The 24,330-nt window shown below is 36.1% G+C and overlaps 3 protein-coding genes across 3 annotated transcripts; all 3 read right to left on the bottom strand.

Moving 5' to 3' along the window:
• Positions 1-453: 453 nt before the first annotated feature.
• LOC123678255 (general transcription factor II-I repeat domain-containing protein 2-like) lies at positions 454-2,685 on the bottom strand. The gene is made up of 2 exons (XM_045615167.1): positions 1,151-2,685; positions 454-757 (listed from the first exon to the last, which is right to left on the bottom strand). Exons 1-2 carry the CDS (start codon positions 2,352-2,354, stop codon positions 513-515), a joined length of 1,449 nt encoding a protein of 482 aa, XP_045471123.1. The 5' UTR covers positions 2,355-2,685; the 3' UTR covers positions 454-512.
• Positions 2,686-5,700: 3,015 nt separating this feature from the next.
• LOC123678715 lies at positions 5,701-7,104 on the bottom strand. Its single transcript, XM_045615867.1, has one exon. It carries the CDS (start codon positions 7,102-7,104, stop codon positions 5,701-5,703), a length of 1,404 nt encoding a protein of 467 aa, XP_045471823.1.
• A 3,807-nt stretch (positions 7,105-10,911) lies between these two features.
• Positions 10,912-14,449, bottom strand: LOC123678716. The gene is made up of 2 exons (XM_045615868.1): positions 10,988-14,449; positions 10,912-10,920 (listed from the first exon to the last, which is right to left on the bottom strand). Exons 1-2 carry the CDS (start codon positions 14,447-14,449, stop codon positions 10,912-10,914), a joined length of 3,471 nt encoding a protein of 1,156 aa, XP_045471824.1.
• Between the last annotated feature and the right edge of the window lie 9,881 nt (positions 14,450-24,330).

The following is a 24,330-nucleotide window of genomic DNA, read 5'->3' on the forward strand; positions in this document are numbered from 1 at the left end:
GCGCCCCGGCAAAATAAAATTTCGTCGCCCTAATTAACTAATTGTCTCATGGTATCTTCATTGACTGCTATTAAATTGACATTTTTCAGAAAAAAACAATTTTTTTGGCAGCAGAGGACACTGTAGAACAGGGGTGCTCAAACTTGAACTGCTGGCGATCTACCTCAATATTGTTAGACTACGATCGATCGACTCTGAGAGGCTGCAAGTATGTGTAATGAAGGATTGTCGTCTAGATATGGTGTATCATGGCATAGATATTAGTTTTCCGCACAATATGCATTTGTTTAGTCAAGATAAGTCTAAAAATGCAAAATGAAATAAATAAATATTGGAAGACAATTACACAATCCTATCTAGTCTTAAGCTAAGTATAAACTAAGCTGCGTCACTACCGCTGCACCATTGGAGTAGGAAAATAAAATAAAGATCTGCTCTGAAATGAAAAACTCATTGTTATTTAAAATTATGAGTTTATTGGTTATTACAAAACAAAAGAGTGTTAAACTTAACTAAAGAGTAACTTTGGATGTTGAAGCGTGGCACTGCATGTCCTCAGCATACTTTTCATAAGATGGTACATAATTACCGAGTGCTAATCTCAAGCATGATGACATATGTTCGTCAGTTAGTCGATTGCGATACTTTGACTTAATTATCTTCATTTCAGAAAATGCAGACTCGCACAAGTAAGTTGATCCGAACATTGTCGTCAGTTGAAGGGCAATTTGCCTCAGATTCGGATATTTATCTTCTGCTATAAAACACCAGAATTTTGTGTCAGATGCTGTGGCTTTGAGATGTATATCTGATATAATCTGCACTAACTCATTTTCAACAGAACATGAGTCCATGTTAAACTGACTTGCTATTTCAGTTGCTAATTCCTCAATGTTTGAACACGAAAAAGGATAACTCATAAATGATGCGATATTTGCCAATTTGTTGAAATCATAAAAACGTATTTCGAATTGTCCCAAAATATTTGATAATTCTGCCTCATAAATATCATAATTTAACAGAGGAATCCTTGCTTTCAAAGATGGAAAATGTTTCAGATCCTTTCTTTTCAGTTGATCTATCATAAGTTGCAATTTAATTTTGAATGCGTTTATTGCGCTAATCATATCAATAATAGTTTTTCCTTTACCTTGAAGCTGAAAATTGATGGTGTTTAAATGCATTGTGATGTCTGTCAAAAATGCCAAATCAGTCAACCATTTTTCGTTTTTCAGCATCTTAGTATCGTCACCTCTTTCTTCCATAAAAGCGGTTATTTCGGGCAATAATTCTTGAAACCTTTCTAGAAATTTTCCGCGACTCAACCACCTGACGTCTGTGTGAAGAACTAAATCAGTGTGTTCAGCCAACTCACTATTTTCTAACTGCAATGTAAAAAGCCGCCGCTGCAAACTACGTGCACGGATGGAATTCACAATTTTTATTGCAATGCCCATAATCTCCTCCATATTTAGAACTTTTGAACACAAAACTTGTTGATGTATAATGCAATGGAAGGAGAAAAATGAAGGGAAATCGTCATTAGCTCGACACAATGCCACAAAACCGTTTTTGTTTCCAATCATTGCTGGTGCTCCATCAGTTGTAATGCATACTAATTTATATATTGGTAGCTTATAATATTTTACAAAATTGAAAAAAACGTCATATATATCCTCGCCACGGGTCTTTCCTTTCAGAGGAATCATTGTCAAAAACTCTTCCTTGGCTGACATGTCACTGAAAACCATTCGAATAAAAATACATAGCTGGGCAGTGTCTGTAATATCGGTGGATTCATCGAACTGTAAAGAAAAGTATGTAGATTTCATGATATCATGTTTTAGTTGATCTGCCATGTCCTGACTCATGACTTCAACACGCCTCGTGACAGTTGCACGAGATAACTGAAGTTCTTTAATAGCAGATATAATTTCAGTTTTATTTTTAAATTCTGCAAATAAAGTTTCTCCCGCTTCAATAAATGCTTCCTTCACAACCGATCCATCTTCAAATGGTTTCTTGTGTTTCGCCAATATATGAGATATTTTAAATGACGCGATCGTTGCAGCTTTTGATTGTTTCACTGGTCTTGTGAACATGGCTTGTTCTTTTTTCAAACAAGCTAACAAATCACGTACTTTTCGTTTTCTTAATTCGCTCTGCGACGGAAAATCCTTTTCATAGTTTTTATGAACTGTTTTATGATGCCTCTCTAAGTTCCCACGCTTAGGCATTGCTACTGACGCACGGCAAATGAGACAGATGCACTTATCCTTCACCATACAAAAAAAAAATTCTTCCTCCCAATCGTTATTAAAATGATACGTTTTACTTTTTTTCACCGCACTCATTTTGCGCTGTTCAACAATATCGACGTGTTGCTTTCAAGTTGCTACTCAGACTGACTCAAAATTCAAATCCCTGCAATCGCAACATTAATATCGCCGCGAACGATGTCTTGAATGTTCCCGTCAAACTCGCCGCCCGAAGTTCCTAGAAAATGCGGCGGGAATCAAAGACGCAACTTTTCTTTGACAAATACCGCGTTCCTTTGATAAAGCGTCCTTTTGCCGCTAGCAGCGGACTTTTACACACGATAAAACAAAGTGATGAGGGGGTCATTCTGACATAATTATGTGGATCGAATAAATTTTAGTAGTTTATTCATAACATTTTGTTTAGTTACCTACCTATTAAAACAAAATCTGTGAATAGTTCTATATCGGATTTTTTTCACGAGATCGACTCAAAAAGCATTCGCGATCGACCAGTCGATCGCGATCGACTGTTTGAGCCCCCCTGCTGTAGAACAACCATATAGGTATAACAATATGTAATTATTTTCTTGATTGTGGAAAGTGATACTTTTCCGCAAGAGACTGCAGTCAACATTTTATGGGCGCAGGCAATTAATAAAACACGACATATTTTTTTAACTCAAAACTTTCTTTTTATACAAAATTCCACTCTTTGTAGTGACATAATAAAATTACCAGGAGACATTTTTTTTAATCTAATAGGCGCTCTACTAGGTATTGAGCGCTGTATTTTCAAACAATGCTGGACGTTCTTTGATGAAATAAAAAAAAAAATTTCATATGAAATTGAAAAAATGCCTGAGCGCTATAAAAGAGGCTGCTCCAAAGAAAATTCAGATGAATTAGACAGAGCAGGGCGGCAAAATTTAATTTTGCCAGGGCGCCAAATATCTGGCGGCGACCCTAAAGGTAAGAGACCATTAGCGGTTACTTATTGTAATTTTGTTATTGTACTGTTATTGTACAATGGAAGACATTGTACAGGGTGTCCCAGATTCGATGCTCAGTGAGAACACCTCAAGAATTATAAGACTCAGAGAAAAAATCTTCAAAAACCCTCTACCTTTTTTTCGATACAGATCTTGATTTGTTCTCGAGTTATAAACAGGGCTTTTATTGAAGACTTTCAGATATTTCGCATTTATGATCCGTTATGAATCATATGAAACATAAAAATTACTGAAAAAACGTTCTGGAATTTTTCAAAACAGAAACCAAGGTATAGCGAAATATTTGAAACAGAATTTTTCAGAAACGAATCAAGATATCGATGACCTGCTTTCTGATATCTAATTATTTCGATAAAAGAGATTCTTGAAACATTTTTTTCTGAGTCTTTTATTTCTTGCTGCCTGGTGCTCAAGATGAAATTATATTTGATAATTATTAAATTCAGAGCTATATGGTTGGTTGCATAAAACATTTATCGTGGTAATTTGCTCGATCAAATCGTTTCTGCATTCAATTTCAGTTTTTTTTTTACCCTTCCATAAGTTTCAAACTGCAATCATTGAATTTTGAATTGATCGGTAGATCAAATTTCATGAAAACCGTGGTTAATGTTTCAAATTCACTTTTTGGGCCATCTAGTTACGGCCTTGAACTCAATGCTCTATTTGTTATAGCAGACCATATCGATTGTCGTTAATATTCTACCACCTCATACCTAAACAATGTCATCGTGTTTTAAAACAGATTTTGTTTCAAATGGGGGAGTCACAAACCATTTTAAACTCTCAGCACGGTCAAGCTTCAAATTAATCGAAAATATAACATAACATTTTCAAATGTTGTTGTGGTTTAATGTCACTTTTTGTTTACAGCAGAACTCTGCAGCTATAACGATTGCTATGATAACATAATTATTCCAGCGATAGAGCCACCGGCTAAGCCATATAAGTCCCTTTGGAAGTGGATACCGCGATCCGCTAAATATCGCGGTTTATTTGAAAGTATTGTAGGGCGATAAATTCACTGGCCCCAAAGAAATTTCTGGGAACTTGGACAACCCTTGTATAATCGAAATATTCTGGCTTCCTCCAAGTGACTTTGGATATACTATAGGTAGGTACTTACATTACATATACCGATTCTGCTCTAGTAGTTAGTAGGTATCTACCTACTGACGAAAATTGGAGCGATTGGTATATTTTACCTCTTCTTATTATTCATCTCATTTTAGCGTTTCAAGATTATTCTATTCAACCCATTACAACAGGGGTAGGATGGCGTTTATCTACTCAGTGAATCAAACATTGTTTAACGTGGGTACTTGTGAATTAAAGAATGTTCAAATAACTAGTGCAATAACGCATTGAAATATTTGGAATCAATTTTCAGAATCTGCTTATAATAAGAACAATCTTGATTAATAAATATTGCTCATCTGAGGTAGTATTTAAAAAACATTTTATTTTATCAGTTTTAGCCAATGACCCAATTATTTATATCATATTTCATAATTTTCTTGTTCTTGTTATCAACTTTAGATACCTACAAAATAATCCGTATTTCATGAAAAGTTTTCTTTCGTTTTTCATACGTTCAATAATTTTTTTTGTTCTAACCAGCACTATCTTTTTTCATGAAAAATTCATATAATACATATAATATACATATATAATATATAAAATACATATAATACTTTTCTTTTTCCCTTCTTTCTTCGATTTCTCATATTCCCTCCCAAAAATCTTCTCCCTCCCAAAAATCTTCCCCCCCTTGACAAATCATAGCCCCTCCTTGGCCCCATTAGTAAAAGCTGTATTCTCCACTTTGAAGAAATATTATTCCTTCATTTTATTTAAATACTCTCATTCAAAGAGGCAAAATTCAAAACTTCATGAAAAGTAATTGTTCATACCTACAATGTTCTTGAGGTAGAATAAGCCCACTGTGCAAAAACTCATACAAAACTCATTCAATACAAGCCCTTCAATTCCGTACAATGATTCAGCAACATGTCGCCCTGGTACCTACTTATTAGTTTTTATGTAATATCAAATATGAAGCAAAGCCTAATGGACAGGTCATACTAATTTGAAGCAGTCGTGAACAATCATTGTTATCGTCTTGATGCTTAATGAAAAGCCTTTTTTGTGGACTGTATATTTATTACTTTATTGTACATTTACATTCAAGAAGGCCGGCGATCTTGGACTCGCGGTCTCTTCATGTGATCTGTTCTAGCTCTGCGACTAGACTATACTAGACTAAAAACATTCGCGGCATGGAGGTTCGTGCAGGTGCACTGTGTGCGGTGTTGTCATATGGCTTCTCCATACCGCCGGCCTTGAAATATTATTTCAAAACAAGGTTTACAAACAACAAAAATAAACAATTCTTGTATAAAGATAAAGTAAGTATAGTTCTCCTTTTTTTATATACCAGACACTGGTAAAACACATAATTTCGAAATCGCTCTTTTACAGACCGAACCATCACTAAACTTCACTGTGGCAACCCTGATGATGTTATCAGTTCCACGATGCAACTCGATGATTCTGCCCAAACGCCAGGAGTAGGTAAGTGCATCTTCTTGTTTAACCAGTACCAAACTGCCGACTTGGAGGAGATTCTCGACATTTTCTTTCCATTTCGTTCTTGCTTGCAGGTCAGAGACATATTCGACTGACCATCGCTGCCAAAAGGTTTGAATGATCTTCTGTAGGTATTTGTAGTGACTCAGACGATTGTCTGGCATTTTAACATATGCAGGCTCAGGAATAGATGAGACTGTTTTCCCAAGCAGAAAATGAGATGGAGTCAGGGGATTAAAATCGGAAGGATCAGATGATAAGGGACAAAGGGGACGAGAGTTAAGTATACCTTCTATTTGTATCAAAACTGTCATCATATCTTCATACGTTAAGCTAGTATTTTTCAATATTCTTTTCAAATAATATTTAACTTGTTTTATATTGGACTCCCAGAGACCGCCGAAATTAGGGGCCCTAGGGGGAATGAAATGCCAAGTTATATTTTCGTTAGTATGTGCAGCAGCTATCGAAGTCGAATAAGCTTCTATGAACCTTTTCAATTCATTATTGGCTCCTATGAAAGAAGTCCCATTATCGGAGAATAAATGAGATGGTCGACCTCGTCTGCCAATGAATCTCTTGAACATTGCCAAGAATGCTTCAGATGATAAGTCGGTAAGCAACTCTAGGTGGACACACTTTGTACTCATACAAATGAACAAACAAATGTACCCTTTTATTAATTTTGCCCCTCGTAATTTTCTATCTTTAATGAGAATAGGTCCGGCATAATCTAATCCAACATTTGTGAAAGGAATATATTTGTTGACTCTTTCTGAAGGAAGATTTCCCATTAAATATTTGCATCCCATTGGCTGGGCCTTACGACAAGTAATGCAGCCTTTTACAACAGATCGCGCTAGTCTGCGTCCTGCTATAGGCCAATATTTTTCTCTTAACGAATATAGAAGTTGATTTGGTCCACAATGCATCAGTCTCACATGCTCCTCTTGTAGCAATAATAAAGTCACATGATGCCTTGTGTCCAATAGAATAGGATGTTTCTTGGCAAAATCTATATCGGCATTTACTAACCTGCCTCCTACTCTAATTAGACCGTCGGTACCAATAAATGGATTCAGGGCCAATAATTTACTCGAAGTACTGATTTTATCTCCCTTTGTTAACATTCTATATTCATCCGGAAAAGATTGTTTTTGAGATGTTTTTATTATTATATCATGAGCATAGCTTAGTTCTGTGACCGTTAAAATTCCGGTTGTCTTCATTGACTTGTCTTTCATATTTGATATGAACCTTATACGTTCATTTCTAAAGCAAAACGCGATGAAATGTTGTCAGCAGTTAAAGTAAAGCGCAATCAATTGGAAAGAAAAGATGGTTTCAGATTAGATGGACTATCGAATAAGTTTTATGTTAATGAACACCTCACTATCAGGAGCAAAATTGTTTTCAGGGCAGCTCGGGTAATGGCTAGAGAGAAAGGATTCAAATTCGTTTGGACTCAGAACGGTAATGTTTTATTGAGGAAGAATGATACATCTAGAATCCTACATATTCAGAGCGAGGCTGATTTGGCAAAATTGTCCTAGTCACCGTATCCCTTTATCACAACATAATGAGCATAAATGGTTTATATCTCAAAAATGGCTTTACACGTTCTATATCAGAATGTGCGTGGACTGCGCACCAAACTGTCAAATTTTAAAATCAATTTTTTATGTGGTGCTTTTGATTTGATTATGGTAACAGAATCGTGGCTGAACAAGGATATATGTGATCGTGAATTGGTGGACAATAATTACAACGTTTTTAGGAGAGATAGAGATCTGACTAATTCTTCAAAAAAAGACGGTGGTGGAGTGCTTGTGATTGTGCGCAATGAACTAAATGCAAGTATAGTTCCGGATTTCAATAGTGAGGCAGAGGATATTTGGATAGTGATTAAAGTTAACAAACGTAGAATATATATTTGTTGTGTATATATTGCACCTGGTAACGATATGGCTTATTTGTCGTTTGCGAGGAAACTGGAATCAAATAGGAACAAAATGGGAGTACAGGATTTAATTCTGATCTGTGGTGATTTCAACTGCCCATCTGTAAAATGGGTAAATCAATCATTTTCAATCGTGCTTAATCCTACTGAAGTGGAAAATAAATTTGCAAGTATTGTCGATACCTTCAATTTTCTAGAGTTTAAGCAGTTTAATAATATTTTGAATAAAAACAACAGAATATTGGACTTAATTTTATGTAGTAAAAATAGAGTGAATAACATAAGTCGTTGTGATACTCCACTAGTGAATGAGGATGACCACCATCCAGCTGTTGAGTTTTTATTTGATGTTAATAATTATGAGTATTTAAAGGATCATCCAAGGTATCATTTTAATTTTAGAATGGGCAATTATGATGCCATAAACTTAGAGCTGTCAAGAATAAATTGGGAAGTGGTTTTGGGGGGTTCTGATGTTGATACCAGTGTACATGTTCTTTACGATATCCTGGATAGATTAATTGTTGAGTATGTACCCAAAACAAAAATAAATAAAAAATTTCCTTCATTTTATTCGAAAGAGACAATAAAAGTTATTAATCGAAAAAATAAAGTTCATAAAAAATACAAAATTTATAATGATAAATATGATTACGACCGTTTCAAGCATTTTAGAACTCTTTCAAAAAAACTTATTTCAAGGGATTTTTATCGGTATTTAGACACTGTTGAACAAGAACTTTCAAATAACTCAAAAGAATTTTTCAAATTTATTTCGCATAAAAAACGTCATAGTAATCTTCCCTCAGTTATGAAATATGGTGACGTTGAAGCCTCATCATCACAGGATATTTCAGATCTATTTGCGGATTTTTTTAGTTCCGTTTTTGAACCATTTTCAGACAGTGATGAAAACCTGGATGTTGAGGGGGGCGTCTGCACTAATAATTATTTGTCGAGTGTTTCACTCTCTAAAGCGAATATAGAAGAAGCCCTGAAGTCTTTAAATTGTAGTAAAGGTCCGGGCCCTGATGGTATTCCGCCTGTGTTTCTGAATCGGTGCCGTGAGTCTATTTCGTTGCCGTTGACTCTTGTTTTCAATAATTCGCTCAGAAGTGGTGTTTTTCCTACTCGTTGGAAACTCTCAAAGACTATTCCGATACACAAAGGTGGCCAAAAGGATTTTGTTCAGAATTACCGACCCATAACTATTTTATCGACAATTCCTAAAATGTTTGAGTCTTTAGTTTATAAATTCATCGCTTATCATGTTAAAAACTTGATAATAGAGAATCAACATGGCTTTATTAAAGGTCGTAGTCTGGAGACCAATCTTATAAGCTTTCTTGATGACCTCTATGAGGGGATTGAATGCCGAAGTCAAATCGACGTAGTATATACTGATTTCAAAAAGGCGTTTGACAAGGTGAATCATTCAGTATTGTTGCGTCGCCTGGCTGAGGTAGGTGTATGCGGTAGCTTGTTCAGATGGGCGAAATCCTACATATTAAAAAGATCCCAATTTGTGTGCATAAATGGTCAAAAATCTAGACAATTTTTTAGTACATCTGGTGTGCCCCAAGGTTCTCACCTTGGGCCCCTCTTTTTCATTATATATCTAAACAATATGTCATCCTGTTTTCGTTACACTCAATTTTTAGTATATGCAGATGATTTGAAAATATTTCTGAGAATTAATAGTGTTGAGGACTGTATTCGGTTTCAGGAGGATCTGGATAGACTGTGTGAATTTTGTAAGAAAAATTTTCTCTTTTTAAATTTAGATAAATGTTTCAAAATAACTTTCACACGGAATAGAAACATCATAAATTTCTTTTATTCTATCGATCAAAATCAGCTGCAGCAAGTTAGTAGTATCCGAGATTTGGGGGTAACGCTGGATAGCAAATTAAATTTTATTGAGCACATAGAAAACATCATCTCGTCATCGAATAGAATGCTGGGATTTGTCCTTCGACACGGTAGATCATTTAGGAGAAATAGATCAGTTTTAACCTTATATCATGCCTTTGTGGTGAGTAAGCTCAATTTCGCATCTCCAATCTGGAACCCTCATTACAAATATTATATAAAGAGATTAGAAAGCGTGCAGCATAAATTTTTGAAACACCTTGCTTTCCGTAATTACTTTCAAATTGATAACCATGATTATGCAGAAGCTCAACAGAGGTTTAATTTGATCAGCTTGGAGGATCGTAGGAAATTAAATGATTTATGTTTGTTGTACAAAATATCGAATGGTGTCCTCTCTGTCCCGAGCCTCCTTCAGCAGGTAACATTTCGGGTTCCTGAGAAGAAGTTAAGATCTAAAGAATTGTTTGCTATACCTTTTCGTAGATTAAATGTTACACAGAATTCGCCACTATGTAGATTTATGTCAACTTTCAATTCATTGTCTCTTGATGTCGATATTTTCAATATTTCTCTTGTTCAACTGAAAAATTGTTTGAAGAATAAGTTCATGATGTGTACCTATTAGTTTATTATTATATTGTGTTTCTCTGCATTTTTTTTTCTCTCTGGAGTGCAGGGGAACTGTTTTGTTTTCTTTTCGCGTTTCTAGGTTAAGTATTAAAATAAGTATATGTACAATGGGTTAGGTTTATATAATGCTGAGATTGTATGATGATAAAGTTTTTTGTTTTTTTGAATTGTGAATACTGTATTGGGTTGGAATACCTGTTTGTGTTCTTCTTTCTAATAAATAAATAAATAAATAAATAAATACAGTAGGCTATTGTTCTCTGTAATTTTTTAAATCTTGAGAATTTAGTAAACGGAAGTTCCAATTGATTCGTTTTTTGACAAAAATTAACTAATATTCTTTTTTCAGGCAATTCTCGGTATGGTAAATCTAGTACAAATTCAGATCTGTCTCTGTTCGCCAAGAAATGTGGACCTTTCCACCAAATATCGCATTCTAAAAGATTATTCACCGTTGTACCTCGTGACAATAAATCAGCTGGATTGAGTTTGCCAGCAATGTGGTACCATTGACTTGGCTTTGATAAATTTTGTATACTAGAGACTCGGTTCGCGACAAATGTTTTCCACTGACTGGGGCATCCGTTTATCCAACCTAGTACCACAGTGGAATCCGTCCAATAAAAACATTGATCAAATGTAATTTCACTAGCCCTAATTACCTTTCGCATTAATTTAGCTAAAAGTTCGGCTGCGCATAATTCTAGGCGAGGCAGTGAAATTTGTTTCAACGGACAAACTCTGGATTTGGAACATAGTAATTGAGTCTTGTAAGGCTTATCTTGTACTTTACAAGAAATGTAAATACATGCACCGTATGCCTTTTCGGATGCATCTGCAAACCCGTGTATTTCGATAATTGTATAATTTTCGCAACAAACATATCTTGGAATTTTAAGATTATTTAATAGTAATAATTCTTTACAGAAATCGTTCCAAGTGACACTAAGATGATTGGACACTTGTTGATCCCAATCTAGTTTTTCTTGCCATAAACGTTGCAGAAACATTTTCGCTATAACTACGATAGGGCCAACTAATCCCAAAGGATCGAAGATTTGACTTGTCATAGACAAAATGATTCGTTTCGATAACCTTTCTACAACTTCGAAATCTTTAATTGAATATTGTATATTATCATTAAATGCGTTCCAATAAATACCTAAAGTTTTATTGTTTTCCTCTTTTCCTAAATGTAAAATTCCTGAAGATAAATTTTCATCAACATTAATTTCTTTCAATAATTCCTTGTTGTTACATAACCATTTACGCAATTGAAAACCTCCAGACCTTAATATATTCGTAACGTCTCTTTGAATTTCGCGTAATTCAGAAGGGCTGTCTGACCCTGTTAATAGATCGTCAATATAAAAATCTTTTAAAATTACTTTGCTCGCGATTGGGTATTCATCATTATTCTCTATACCCATTTGCCGAAGACAACGCACAGCTAAGTATGGTGCTGATGAAGTTCCATACGTTACGGTGTTCAGCTCGTAGCATTGTATCTGTTCTCCATCATTATCTCTCCAAAAAATTCTTAAATATTTTCTCTCGCTAGGGTCTATAAGAATTTGGCGATACATTTTTGAAATATCAGCATTTAAGACAAATTTATGTTGTCTGAATCTCAATAATATGGAGAAAAGATCATCTTGTAGTGTAGGTCCGACGTACTGAACATCATTCAGCGAAATACCGTTGTCAGATTTAGCTGACGCGTCGAAGACAATTCGAGTTCTTATGGTTATACTTGTGTTTTTTATTACTGCGTGATGAGGAAGAAAGTAGCCGTCTAGACATTTCTTGTTTATATCGAAAACTTCCAATTTGCGCATATGACCTAGTTCGATGTATTCTTTCATAAAGTCACAATAATCATTTTTCAAAACTTTATCTCTGTTTAGACGTCTCTCCAATGCATGAAACCGATTCAATGCCATCTCGTCAGAATGTCCTAACTTGATTACATTTTCTTTAAATGGAAATTTCACAATGAATCTACCCTCTGGAGTCCGCTTGACATTATCCAAAAAATGTTCTTCACAAAAAATTTCATCTTTAGTAAGAATTCTCTCGTTGTCGCATTCTTCGACTGTCCAAAATTTAGTTAAAGCATTTTCCAAAGACTCGTTAATTGTTATGCAAGAAATAGTTTTGCTCGTCTTTGATTCTACAGACGGAATATTACCTCCAAAAACCCATCCTAGCTGTGTATTCTGTAATATAGGCATGTTGTTATTTTTCCTTTGTTCCATGATTAAAATGTCATAAAAAATACTAACTCCCAACAGCATATCTATATCTTGAGGCAAATTGTAGTTTGGATCCGCTAGAGTTAGTTCGTTTATTCTTGATCGCGGAGAAACCTTAAACGACGCATTTGGTAATTTTTGTGCTATTTTAGGAATAATGAGACACGAAATATTTTTAGTATAATCATTAATTCTTGAACTGAACCTCACGTCAGTCTTGTATTGAGCAGCTAGGACCTTTGACTCTCCTACGCCTACTATTGAATAATTTACTGGTTTTTTGTCTAAATCTAATTGTTTCGCTAATTTTTCCGACATGAAATGGCTTTGACTGCCTGCGTCTAGTAATACTCTTGCGTAAAGGAACCTATTATTCTTGCCGTGAACACGAATGACCGCTGTACTCAGTAAAGGCTGTGAATTATCCTCCAAATTGTTAATACCGGCAACATTGTAAGCCCTACTACTCGCGGATCGCGCTATCTTATCGGCTCCTGCGGAATTGCGACGTACCGACGTATTGCTATCTCTGTCGTACGCGATACCCTCACCCTCTTGCGTGCTCGTCATGTATGTACCGCTGGTCGATTCTTTCGAGTTGGCGTTGTTTACGTTTTCTTTCGCATCTGACTTGGAATTTAAATGTAAAAGAGTATTATGACGTTTTTTGCAGATTCTACAATTGGATCTTTTGCAATCGTTATTGATATGATTGGGATCGAAGCAATTGGTACATAATTTCAGCATTTTTACCTGATCAATTCTCGCAGGAATGTCTAATTCCCGAAACTTTTCACATTGATAAATTGAATGTTCTTTTTTACAAAAATAGCAAGTTAATTTTCTTTCTGTCGTAGTATTGAACGACCGGGTTTTTTCTGTACGATTTGATTTATTATATGGAAATTTAGAGAATTGTTTTTCTATTGTTTTAACATCGTTCTTGGTAATCTCTAATTTTTCTAAAACTTCGCATTTTTGTTTAAGAAATTCTAATAATTCGTTTACCGTTGGTAGTTCGCCTTTTGTCCTATACGATTCCCACTCTCGTCTAGTAATATTGTCAAGTTTAGTACAAAGCATGTACACTAAGAGAGCATCCCAACTATCAGTTGGTTGACCTGATACTTTCAAAGATCTCAAATTTTTTACAAAATTATCGTGCAGATTGCGCAATTCAGCGTGCGATTCCTTGACAACTACTGGGCTGTCAAAAAGTCCTTTGATATAATTGTGTACAATCAATTTTTTATTCTCGTATCTATCTTTTATTAACGACCATGCAACTGTATAATTACTTTCACTCACTTCTACAGAGCTAATCAATTTCGATGGCTCACCTTCCAAACAGGATTTGAGATAATAAAATTTTTGAATATTACTAATATTGGCATTATGATGTACTAAAGAATAGTAAGTATCTCTAAATTCTAACCATGTCTCGAATGAACCTCTGAAGATTGGCAATTTAATGTCAGGTAATTTAAAATGTGATTGTACTGAACTATTGACCGAATTTTTATTAGCTGATATTGAACTTACACCATCGTTTAATTCAGAATTGTTGATAAGGTTTTGAGTGAAACTAATTAATTCAAAATAAGATTTTTCAAAATTTATAAGTTCATTTAGCTCTTGTTGTAACTCTTGTTCTTGGTTTTCTGATCCACTTAATTCGTATTCGATCGAAGCTTGCACAGATGAAAATTCGTTCAGAATCGGTTTAATTTTGTCTAATCTTACTTTCAGTTGGGTTATTGTTATCTCGTCTATATTGTCTAAATCAATTGAATTAATATAACCTTTGAATCTTGTTAAGGTTGCCTTAAATTGACCTCTTTGAAATCTGAATTTAGTTAAATTCGACATTGTTCTTGATTAGTAATAAATTGCACTTGTAATACTAGCTTATCGTATTGAATTGACTTTAAATTCAACGTGAATTATAATATTTAACTCTCGTATAAGATAAAGGAACGAGCTTACTTGGAATTGTGGAATTGTCTCACTCTGCTTCTTGTTGCAGTCGTACAGCTGTCCTCGTCTATCGTGGCGTGGCCGTTAGCAGGTGTTCGCTCCAGTGGAATCGTCGAAGCTCCGTCTCGCTCGGTTTCTGTACAGGAATACAGCCGTCTTACTCGCTCGTTTCTTCCCTTCAGTTGAATCGTAGTAGTTTTCTTCCTACCGTTCTTGAAATTTTGAAATTCTTGAAATCCGGCTCGAAGGACCAATGTTATCGTCTTGATGCTTAATGAAAAGCCTTTTTTGTGGACTGTATATTTATTACTTTATTGTACATTTACATTCAAGAAGGCCGGCGATCTTGGACTCGCGGTCTCTTCATGTGATCTGTTCTAGCTCTGCGACTAGACTATACTAGACTAAAAACATTCGCGGCATGGAGGTTCGTGCAGGTGCACTGTGTGCGGTGTTGTCATATGGCTTCTCCAATCATCAGAAGCCTATTCCGCAGTCATACATGTGAAGCGTCAGATTTGACTCCAGAAGATGTTCTGGGACGTTAGCTGATGAACTGAAGATAAAGCATCTACTTAGGAAGAAAATTATTAAACTTAAACCACTGCCCAGTAGTTGATACTGATTTATGAGAGATGTGGCAACACTATCTTGAGACTTCAGATGTCTACCTACTTACCTCCCTATTGTGCAGAAATTTCAACCAAGAGATGTAATCAAATATTATCAACCAATTTGTTTTGTCAAAAAACGTTTGCTTAATCAAAAGCTCCTACATCAGTGGTTCTCAAACTTTTTTTTCGTGGACCCCTTTCATAGTTTTCCTGTTTTCGGTGGACCCCCGCAATATACAAATATAGGAATTTACAACCTTTTTTCCGTTGGAGAATTGCTTGAAAAAACCAAGAAAGGAATAGTAAATTAAATTCGCTAAGGACGGATTACATTTTTGTCCATTATGGTCATGCAAATTCCAGGTATTATTTGAAAACGTTTTTTGGATTAACACTATAAATTTGGATATTAACTATTTGAGATTGTTTTTTGCTATCGAAACCAGAAAAATTTTCGTGGACCACCCATTTGTTCTTCACAACACCGCGGTCCCTCTACGAGTCCCCTGTGGACCCCCGGGAAACCACCTGGACCACTTTGGGAATCACTGTCCTAGATAGAAATTGAAACAGCAGTAACCGCATTCGCAAACGGCAACGATAATAATTCCCATATCAATTACCACGATAAAACAAAAATCCTCCTCAAATTACCACAACAACCAGAAGCGATCCCATTTGTACCTGATCACAAACTCATTAACTTCCCTCAATTCCCCCCACCACCGCCTCTCCCTTTCCGCAAATTCGCATCAAATCGAAAATGAGTCCTCGCTCCAAATGAGATGTTTGTTTAATAGAGGTGGCGGTGCACTGTGTTCAAGGATCGGATTAGCCCATATTCCCATCATCCCGGGATTTAATTCTTGAACATTCATTCCGATACAACTTGTTGCTTTTCGAATTGCCGCTTCGAGCCGACTTCCCCCACCCTCAGGGGAGCATAGATTGGGCTCGCTCCGCCCACCGTACGCGGCCATTGGCTGCGGCGGTTTACCGTAATGAGCTCCCCTGTATCTTGTACGGAATCTGAAGGAAACAATCTCTGATGAGATAGAACGGGTGTTGCGTTGCGATGGGAGAAACGCGGGAATTTCTGGATGTGAAGTTGGAAGAAGTTGGGGATGGAGTTATACAGGGTGTGAAGGGTATATAGATCTCTAGATTTTTTAAGGTGCTCTGTATCTGATGAGAAAAAGTTTCCTCATAGGTATACAGGGAGGTCACACATTTATTCGAACTTTTTGGGATAAAATTGAATATTTGATTTTAAAAATTACTGATTGTCTCGATATATCTGATGTATGATGAAGATCATTATTTAGGGGCGAATATTTGTTTTGATTTTGAGAAACATTTATTTTTCTTAGAGGGGGTATCTGTCATGCTCCGGAGGGGTAAGTACCTACTACCCCTAGGGTACAACAGAGCTAAGATTTTCCTTCTGATTCTGTCCATCTACCTACCTACATACAATTGGAATTTAACCTGAGAATTTCATGTCCCTAGTCCGCAACATCTATATACACTGCTCAACAATTGATAGGGATCACTTACTTGTTCTAAATTTATTTCTGAAATATTCGCTCCAAGATTATAAATTTAGTCAGATATCAGAGTATTTTCAGTTGATAATATGGTTCACTTGAGAAAAGAATGAAAAAATGGAAAGTTGGAGAGAAAAAAAGACTTTATTAGGAACACTCAAAATTCTGTGTTTGAATAACATAAAAAGGCTGAAGTTTCGGTTAAGCTAGTACCTAGTTGGTCCCCCACGAGCTCGTCTCAAGCATTCTATCCTACGAGGCATACTTTTGATCAAACGATTTATAAAATTTTGGGGCAAATTTGTCCAAATATCCCGTAAAGCGTTAGAAAGGTCCTCCAGGTTATTGATCGGTTGTTCTAAGGTTGACAATTGTCTAGACATCTCAGACCAGACATGTTCGATGCAATTCATGTCTGGAGAGCGAGCTGGCCAGTCCATCTTATCAATAGCATGAGTTTCTAGCGCTTCATTAACCAGACGACTACGGTGTGGACGGGCATTATCGTCAATTAAAATGAAATTCTCGCCCACGGCAGCCGCAAACGGAACAATTATGGGTTCAATAATCATATCGGGATATCTCTGGTTGGTCATGGTGGTGTTCTGCAGAACAACCAACTCTGTGCGTTGGTTCAAACAAATGTCTCCCCATACACATATAGAACCTCCGCCAAAATCTGTTGTGGGTACCATATACTGTTCTGCATACCTTCGACCTCTTTCCCTCCAAGCAAGAATACGTCCATCGGAGTTGACCAAACGAAATCTAGACTCATCCGTAAATAAACATCGGCTCCAATCTTCAAGTGTCCAATTGCGGTGCTCCTCAGCCCATTGCCGTCGATGAACCCGGTGTTCCCTATTCAAACGGGGATGTTGTACCCTCCTACGTGCTCTCAAACCACGAACATGTATTCGTCGTCTTACAGTCTGGTTCGAAATTAGAACTCCTGTTGCAACTCTCAGTGATCTATTGAGCCGCGACGCCGGGTAAGTGGGATTTCTCCTAGCATTGAGGATCAAAAGACGATCTTGGGTAGCTGTTGTACTGCGCTGCCGACCTCCCCCATGAACATAAGCTACTGAGTCGTTTTGGATGAACCTATTCCAAGCCCGACTCACGACAATTTGCGAAACATTCAACCGCCGGGACAGTTCTCGCTGGGACAAACCTTCCTGTATCCACCGTATGATTTGGTCCAGTTGCACAGGAGCCAAACGTCTTCTCGCCATGACTGATAAGCTGATATTGTTCTCATTTCTTCAATTATTGTCACCTTATGTGTTTGAACGAGAGAAAAAAACAGATTTAATAACAAATACCACATTGCTGTTCACTCCACCTGTAACAGCCTACAGATAATAATCGATTTTGTGAACAAGAGCCGATGAAGTGAGGAAGACTTTGATGTAATCAACTCAAAACATCTTACTTTTTCCTTAGAGAACATATAATGTAGATATTCACGAGATAACTTGAAAAAAATACAAATGAAGAGAAGTTCATAAGTGATCCCTAGCAATTGTTGATCAGTGTAGATTAGACAGGTTGGCTCGAAACTTTCAACTTGAATGGGGATACCGGCCACCGGGTGACGTCACGAATAGTTGAAACTGATTGGTTGTTTAGAGGCAACCTGTCTAATCTATAGACCTTGGCCGATAGCGATATGGATTAAAGATTCACGGCATGGCTTAATTTTCAAGCTACTCGGCTTGAGCTTGACTTGATCAAGACAAGCTCAAGTCAAGTAGTAGTTTTTCAATATCAAGTCAAGTTAAGTGTTTATTTATCAATTACTTGAATCATATCAAGCTACTTGATTTTTAGCAGTTTTATTGTGCAGTCTCACATCAATAGAAAAAATGATGAAATGAGAAAGAACCTAGCAAGAAACACTTTGATTTATTAAACTCATTGTAAAAAAGAACCGAAAATATCAACTTTTCTGAAATAGAAACATAAATTAAAGCACTTTAAATAATAACTAGATAATAGATACTTAAATGATAAAAAATGAAGAGAAACCTGCAGGCTTTGTTTGATTTCATAATTTTCCATCCAGGATCTTAGACACATCAGGCATCTTATAGATTTATCGCCTAACCTATTGCGGATTTTTGTTACTCTAAGAGCAGCTCTGGAAAATTGTCTTTCAACAGGAGCTGAAGATGATGGCGTTGATAAGAAATCTTTGGTCCTTTTGGCCAAGTTTCGAAAGATATTTCTGAAACTACCAAAATCTACCAATTGATTTCATATAAATGTGAGAGAACTACTTATAAAGTCACACTGACAAATGCTTCAGTGTCTCGGCGCTCGAGGAATCGCCTTATTTAGTCTAAGCGGGCACGAGATTGCAGAAATATATGCCGTGCGACGCATGCATATCAAGCTCAAGTGATATCAAGCAGCTTGATATCAAGTCAAGCAATAAATATCGAAAATCAAGTCTTGTAATTGGTTAAAATGTCAAGCTACTTGGCTTGATGAATCCCTAATATGGATAAGTAAGGTGACCAGACGTCTCTTTTCGAACGGGACTGTCCCTTTCCTTCATTACTCGTTCCGGTGTCCCGATACTGAATTCCGGGACCCAAAATTGTCCCGTTTTCAGAAACCGCGCGAAAATTATTTCTCTATTTGTAATAATAATAGCTATTTGATTTTTTCCACTAAATCTCTGATTTCTGAATACAGCTGCACTACGGATGGAAATGATTATTACTTCCGACAGAACACCATTTTAAAACATATGTATAATATTTGGAGTTCTTTGTGAAAAATTTTTGATGAAATTTGTGTGTGCTGATAAATATTCAGAACTGGATTACGCTTTGGGTTTGAAAAATCACAAGCGATGCTCAACATCTGATTAATTGGGGATAATCAGTACGCTCGTCAAAGGCTTACCCAGGATCAAAATTAGGGGAGAGCCAACCATGGTCGTTCAATTTCATAATTTTCAAAAGTGTTCAGTATTTTTTTTTTTCATTTTCAAAATAATTATTTGAAGAATTGAAAATAATTCCTACAGTAAAATTCAATAACGATCAATTTTTTTGCTTCCAGGGGCAGAATATTGTGAATAAAATTCCTTATATTTCCGTGATAACCAATTCGATCTAGATAGAATTTTGCTCGAATATTTAGAATAACAAAGTCAATCTTCGCTCAGAATTTGGTGTGTGTAGCCTCATCACAACTATAGAAAATACCAAATATCAAAAAAAAACAATATTTCATTGACAACTGTATATAGGATGGTATATAACGGGTGTTTTTTTCGAGGTATATAACTTTAAGTTGGCATTACTGTTCAAGATGGCGACCGATTCTCAGTTTGGTTTGCCAATTCATCATGAATAGACTCACGCCTGAACAACGCTTGCAAATAGTGCAATTTTATTTCGAAAATAATAATTGTTCCGTGCGGAATACGTATCGCGCACTACGTCCATTTTATTTTGTTTAGCGATGAAGCGCACTTCTGGTTGAATGCCTACGTCAACAAACAAAACTGCCGCATTTGGAGTGAAGCTAATGCTCAAGTGTATGTCGACACACCGTTACATCCAGAAAAACTGACTGTTTGGAGCGCTTTATGGGCTGGTGGAATCATTGGTCCGTACTTCTTCAAAAACGATGGCCAGAACGTTACAGTCAATGGTGATCGGTATAGAGCCATGATTACAAATTTTTTCATTCCTGAATTGAACAACCATGATGTCCAGGAGCTGTGGTTCTAACAAGATGGCGCAACATGTCACACAGCTCGTGCCACAACCGATTTATTGAAAGACACGTTTGGTGACCGCCTATAGGCGTGAAATTATAATTTCACGTTTTGGACCTGTGAATTGGCCTCCAAGATCTTGTGATTTAACACCGCTAGACTTCTTTCTGTGAGGCTATGTAAAGTCATTGGTCTATGCGGATAAGCCACAAACCCTTGACCATTTGAAAGACAACATTCGCCATGTTATTGCCGATATACGGCCACAAATGTTGGAAAAAGTCATCGAAAATTGGATGTCCAGATTGGACTACATCCGAGCCAGCCGTGGTGATCATATGCCAGAAATTATATTTAGAATGTAATGCCACAAGATTATTCTGCGGATAAATAAAATTCATGTCAATCGAATAATCCATCGTTGTTTTATTGCAATTTAAGTTCTATAGCTCTAAAAAAAACACTCTTTATGTGTTCTCGAAGGGTGAGATTTATGCTTTGATCGTTTTCAATTATCTGATTATATATGTAAATATGTAATAGGTAAGTATGGGTTTCTATGTCACCCAGTATATTTTCAAGGAGCCATACAGAACAGAAAGCTCCCAGGTATGTCGCATCAGACCTGCCACCAGTAAAAACGCTACATCAGTGAAAATAATCATTATAGCCAATACCAGCCCGTTTGTTGTAGAATGAATCGCATTCAATCGTTATGAATTCAAAGGCATTAGTTCTATTGTTGCGAACACATTGTCCTGTGTTTTGATGGTGATTTAATGTAACAAAATACATAGACCGATGATCAGATATTGAGAGAAAGTCATCCAATGTGATAAAACTAATAGAACAGGTCCTAATGATTAGGTATTTGAATTCATTGATTAGTACAATGAAAATTGAATCTTTTATCGTTTCCGAAGTGTTAGGTACAGTGAAAAAGAATAAATGATGAATTGAATTCGGAAAGCACATAAAGCGCTTCGATAATTAGTTTCAGTGTTATGTGGTTAGATACTATCTACGATACCTGTAAAAATACTCATACCAAGGCATTTAAATTTTATTCGATTATTCACAATAAATAGATACATTTGAAGAAACATTTTAATTATTCATAGATTGATACGTAAAGGGTTTTCCAATAGAATTTTGAATTTCCCGCTATCTAGGCAGCTGTCACTTTTAAAGCGGTTACATTTGACAAATTCAAAGTATAGGCCATTACTTGAAGTGAAACGATATATACGAATTATTAAAATTCCCTGTGAAATTATGCAGTCACATTTCGCAAAACTGAAGCACTTTCGTTTTTGAATCTGAGCTGTTGGGACCAGTGGCGACTCCAGCTTTCAAAAACAGGGGTGGCCAAGAGGGAGCCGGATTTTTGTTTGGGGCCAAAGTAGAGCGAAATTTTAGTTTGTCTAATCTTTTAGCCTTAGTATGTCAAATTTCCCTGGCTCATCTCCTAGCGTCGCTACTGGTTGGAACAAGATCGTTCGTATCCAAAACCCACCTAACCGAGACACACCATCTTCATCTACTACGTTCGAAACTACGTGAAGTACCACTGCTATTCATCAGCCTAACGAATGATCAGCTGATGGGCTGTATCTAATTCCGGTCAAAACATAACCATAACGAACGAAAAACTACTTGACCATTTCCGATCTAGGACGTGAACACAAATAAAGAGAATCTTATATATTTTTTCCTTCCAAGAAGTATATCAGGCGACAAGATCCGAAATAGTGAACAAATATAATACAGAACCAAATCGGACTACGCAGGGCCTCTGCCAGACATTTTGGCGCCCCGGCAAAATGAAATTTCGCCGCCCTGATTTGCCTAATTTATCTGAATTTTCTTTAAAGGCGCCTCTGTGATTCTCCTCAGGTATGAGTAAAACCGAGAGTAAAACAAAGTCAGCAATGTGCAAACTTCAACCAATTATATAAAAGAAGAGCCAAATCCATTCAAATACGAAACTGGGAATGATCAAGACCATTTCAAGACCTCAAGCAACATTTGGACCAGCAGCATGGGCAATGCTGCCAAATAACATATATCAAAAAGATACCAGCAACATAAAATAAACTGCTAATAGCTAATAGTAAATATAGATACCTCGTTCGTTAGAAATCAATAAATCTACAGAGACCTATAATGGGAACCGGATGTCACAGATTTCCCCAAGACAAAGGCCGGGAAGGTTTTCGAAAAAGCTAGACAACATCCAAATGGCCAGCTAAAAACACAAATCCGTTGAAGAGATGATTAGGATACGGACGTATCACGAAAATTCAGATATCAACAAGAAGAGAAGTTGAGTAAAACTCAATTTCGAATCAGAAAGATGAGACTCTCCTATGAGAGATGTAGGTTATTATTAACAACACCTCATGTAAAAGAAAGTGATAGAGTTACAAATAAAAAGAGGCAAAAGGTTAATAGGCGAATAAATGCCCAGGACCTTAAGGGGGCTTATACCACGTGGCATTCTTGTGATCTGCCAAACTTTAACTACTCTCCTCAGCATGTTTGAGATCCCACCACTTTTCAGGATGAGTGGAGCAGAGTCCAACACTGTTCCACTTTTAATAAGGTGGTTCGATTGTTCGTTCATGAGAATTCCCTCGTCTTCATAAAAAAAAACTATAACAGATGCATTGGTACGTAATTGTGAATTTTAGATTGAGCGTAATTTGGTATACTTTATCCAAAGTCACTTGAACTAGTCCAAAAAAACGCTTGGCCATAGATGTCCCTTTGAAGTGGATACCGCGTTCCGCTAAATACCGGGGTTTGTTTGAAATTATTGATAGGCAATGAATTCACTGACCCCGAAGGAATTTCTGGAAACATGGACAACCCTTGTATAATAGAAATATTCAGCTTCCTCCAAGTGACTTTGGATATACTATACCATTTTCTTTAGTGTTCTTTAGTGTCTGAAGCTTTGAACACAGTATAGAACTGTGAATTGTTAATCATGGAAAGTTTTGAACATTTAATTTGGTGAAATGTGCTATTAATTCCATTTTTGTTTGAATATTTCAATTGAAAAAATAATTTTGATTTATTATTTGTCTCTCCATGAGTACTCACAACTTCGAAGTAGTTTCTATGCAGAATATTTTCATCATAGCCATTCACTCTAAGCATAAAACACTTCCGATAATGATTCATTTTATCGCAAGAACAAAAACAAAAATTGTTACTAGTTTTTCACGTGAATTCTGCAGAGAAAAAAGTATATTTCCTTATTCAAGAAATTCACTTGACCTTGAAATCAAACTCCAAGGTCACATTGAAAGTCACGTTCGACGTTCCTTTTGAAGACTTTGTTCATTTGAAACATTTTTCAATCCAGGCTTTTCCCAAAGAGCTATTTAGGTAGATCTTTTAAAATTGATCACCATGTATTGATTACTCCTTTACATATTATTATTATTTATTATTATAACAATAGAGAAGGGGGAGGCCGAAGCCTATAACCATATTATATTCTTGAAACAATACTTGCATCTTTCCAATTTCGTTATCTTCAGTTGATTATCCGAAATTCATATATCATGTTACGAATATCGGTAGCTGAATCTATTGAATTGTTGCTGCAAGCTTGAAAACCCTGAATTTCAATGATTCCAGGTATCATCAAATTTGAAGTAATTATTATAATAATAATAATAACGTTTATTCACTTGTAAAGAGAAAAAAAATACATTTTTGTACCATCATAGATTGAATAAACTCAAACTATCGAAAGTGTTCATCGGGATATCAATGACATTATAAGCGAAATATAAAAAGGAAATAATAAATCCTAATGCCAAACTGTATTCTTCACAGAAAATGATAAAACACTGAAAA

The sequence above is a fragment of the Harmonia axyridis genome, chromosome 4, assembly GCF_914767665.1.
Source record: "Harmonia axyridis chromosome 4, icHarAxyr1.1, whole genome shotgun sequence".
NCBI classification, from domain to species: Eukaryota; Metazoa; Arthropoda; class Insecta; order Coleoptera; family Coccinellidae; genus Harmonia; species Harmonia axyridis.

Bases quoted from the DNA above. Each gene is read 5' to 3' on its own strand.
- LOC123678255 (XM_045615167.1), bottom strand. From the start codon at position 2,354: ATGAGTGCGGTGAAAAAAAGTAAAACGTATCATTTTAATAACGATTGG. The intron at 758-1,150 runs GTAAAGGAAAAA...GGTGTTTTATAG, and splicing joins CATCAATTTTCAGCTTCAAG to CAGAAGATAAATATCCGAAT.
- LOC123678715 (XM_045615867.1), bottom strand. From the start codon at position 7,104: ATGAAAGACAAGTCAATGAAGACAACCGGAATTTTAACGGTCACAGAA.
- LOC123678716 (XM_045615868.1), bottom strand. From the start codon at position 14,449: ATGTCGAATTTAACTAAATTCAGATTTCAAAGAGGTCAATTTAAGGCA.